This window comes from Gavialis gangeticus, unplaced genomic scaffold (genome assembly GCF_001723915.1).
Source record: "Gavialis gangeticus isolate Ggan-Ray unplaced genomic scaffold, GavGan_comp1, whole genome shotgun sequence".
Taxonomy (NCBI): Eukaryota; Metazoa; Chordata; order Crocodylia; family Gavialidae; genus Gavialis; species Gavialis gangeticus.
In genome coordinates, this window is record NW_017729002.1 from 3583335 (window position 1) to 3585967 (window position 2633).

The following is a 2633-nucleotide window of genomic DNA, read 5'->3' on the forward strand; positions in this document are numbered from 1 at the left end:
CTAATGATGAAAAAAATTAGACCCTGCAAAAATAGAAATATTTGGGGAAAAAGTACCCATGAGGTCAAAACAGGGAACATGTGTCAGAACTGTAGTTCTATTCAGAGCTCTCTAACTTGGGGTTAAACAAGACCGGGTTAAACAATTCAAAACATATGCATCATGTCAATATCTGCATAACAACAGAACCAAGTCTTCAAGCTGTTAAGATTAAGCTTCAGTGGCCAGAGGAACTGCTATCAATTAAAATTACATATAGCTTTTTCTACTTTGCTAACTCTGAGCACTGTGATGGTTGTCAAATTGCTAATGCTCTCTAAAACTCTTTTAAAGTATCTTGCATTTCTGTTACTAAACTAGCTTACTATTGTACAGGACATCAGGCAACCTAAGAGTCAGGGCAAATATCCCCACTCCCATTCCCACCAACTAGACCTCTCAACTATTGAAGCTCATAGTGGAGTTCCCTTTCCTCTAAAAAATATGATCATTACAATGTACAAGAGAGTGAAAGACAGGTAGAGAAAGTTGCAACATAAATAAGCACATAGAAGTCAAATAATCCTGTTCCCCACCCCAACAATACTTCTATCAAAGCCCTCTCTCTCTCAAGATCAAATGACCAATATTTACCTGTTCTTTTTCTTGTTTCTGCTGTTCTCTTCTTTTGCGCTCTTCTTCATCTACCTTGCTAATGATAATATATCTTTCCTTCTGAAATTAGTAATGTAAAAGTATTTTAGAAATAACCATAGACTAAAATGAAGACTAAAATCTTTCCAACATTTATATATAAAACTAACCACAATTTGCCGTCTGGATCTACTACAAAATTATATTTCAGCTATTGTAGTCATAGCTCGTAGCAGGAATTGCCTTGTAGACAAAACACTGTGGCTGCTTACAGACATGGGGAAAAAAATTCCACAACACTTTACTTTCAGCTTTGCGCACCCCTACACTGAGCTCAGAGCATGCCCAGAAGAGGCATCACATTAGTTTGATGCCAGCTCATCCAGTGTCTGTATATATCGTGTGCTTCAGCAGGGCTTTTTGGCACTTTTATCTAATAGCCGATTGAATCAGCTATTAGATAAAAGTGCCAAACAGCCGCACTGAAGCACACGATATATACAGACACTGGATGAGCCAAGTCAGACTGACACATCCTCTTCCAGTAGAGCACTGGTTTTTGGGGGTTTTTTTAAACATGTCTGAGAGGGGCCATTATTATAAACCCTCATCCTCACCTACCTTCACCCCTATGGATTTATTTTAACATGGTTATTTGAGCTAAAAGTTAATTTTTGATTCAAAGGAAGATTTATAAACATTTTCTCCATAACTTAGAGAACCTTAGAACTTTTTTAATAAACACTTCACAGATAAAACTTACAGTCTTTGGGAGAAATCAGTATATTCTGTAGCTGCTAACAGAACAGTAATCTCACAGGGCAATGATCACATTTGACCCCAAACCCTCAATGAACCGGGTGCCAGATTCATTACTTTAAAACAGTTAGTAGTTCTACTCATCTATCAGTATTAAAGTTAACACACAATTATGTTTCCAATCATTATTTTAGAATCCATTTATTAAAAAGTTATTATAAAGTAGCTTATCATAATTTAATAAGAAATTGTAAATGTTTGCAGAATAAAACTTGTTTGCCAAATAGAGCTTTAGTAGCTCAAAATTTCACTAAGACTTCAGTTTCTTGCCCTTACATCAAACAGATGTATAAAATATTACGATACTTACCTTCTCTGTCTCCAGAGTTTCAACGTGGATACCTTTTGGATATCTACAGTAAACAGCAACAAGCAAACTAAAATTAATTACTAATTTAGCAAATAGTACACTGAAGCTACACCTTTAGAGCACCTTTTAGTTGAAACGAAAAGGGGAAACTCAAATTAACAGGCTATTAAATTTCACAATCTTGCGCATCTGAAGTACTTTAAACCATTGTTGGTGTTAAGTTCTATTGCACTGTTATATGCTGTCTGATCAACTGCTGCTGTAAAATCTACAGAAACGTCTCTGTATCAAAATTTCAATGGGATTTCCTCAAAGCACTGGGTCCCTTTGGGCAAATGAATCAAATTAGTCATAATAATGATAAAATACTGCACTCATAGGTAGTATAAATGTTAAGGACAACACTGAGAAAATCTACTTGTTAAATAGTTAAGACATCCCAGCCCTATCCTCTAAGAGCTTCAATTTTGTCATCAAAAAAAACAAACGTTCACATGTATGTAGAGTTCAAGCACTAAATGTTTGAGAGGAAGTTTCTTCAAGATGAAAACAGCCACTTAAGACAATGCTTTAGACCAGGGGTGGGCAAAATGCGGCCCGAGGTCTGGATGTGGCCCACCAGGCCATTCTATCCAGCCCGTGGGGCCCCCAAAGAATTTAGAAAAATCAATATTTGTTTGCCCCTGGCTGCCTGTCATGCAGCCCTCAATGGCTTGCCAAAACTCAGTAAGCAGCCCTCTGCCTGAAATAACTGCCCGCCCCTGCTTTAGACTGTGGGTCGCTGTTCGGTTTAACCCTACTGCACAGACAGACGCTAGCTGTTCAGATGTTCAGCAATAACTATACACTGAGTATCATGCTATTACATGAC

The 2633-nt window shown here is 37.4% G+C and overlaps 1 protein-coding gene across 2 annotated transcripts in view; it reads right to left on the bottom strand.

Annotated features, from left to right (window-relative positions):
• Positions 1-2633, bottom strand: part of PARN (poly(A)-specific ribonuclease) — a 186185-nt gene that overhangs the window by 171795 nt on the left and 11757 nt on the right. For both annotated transcript variants that reach the window (XM_019507430.1, XM_019507429.1), the window contains exons 10-11: positions 1763-1805; positions 634-714 (exon numbers count right to left, since the gene is read on the bottom strand). In XM_019507430.1, the coding sequence (XP_019362975.1) occupies positions 634-714; positions 1763-1805 (124 nt within the window). The remainder of the gene's footprint in view (positions 1-633; positions 715-1762; positions 1806-2633) is intronic.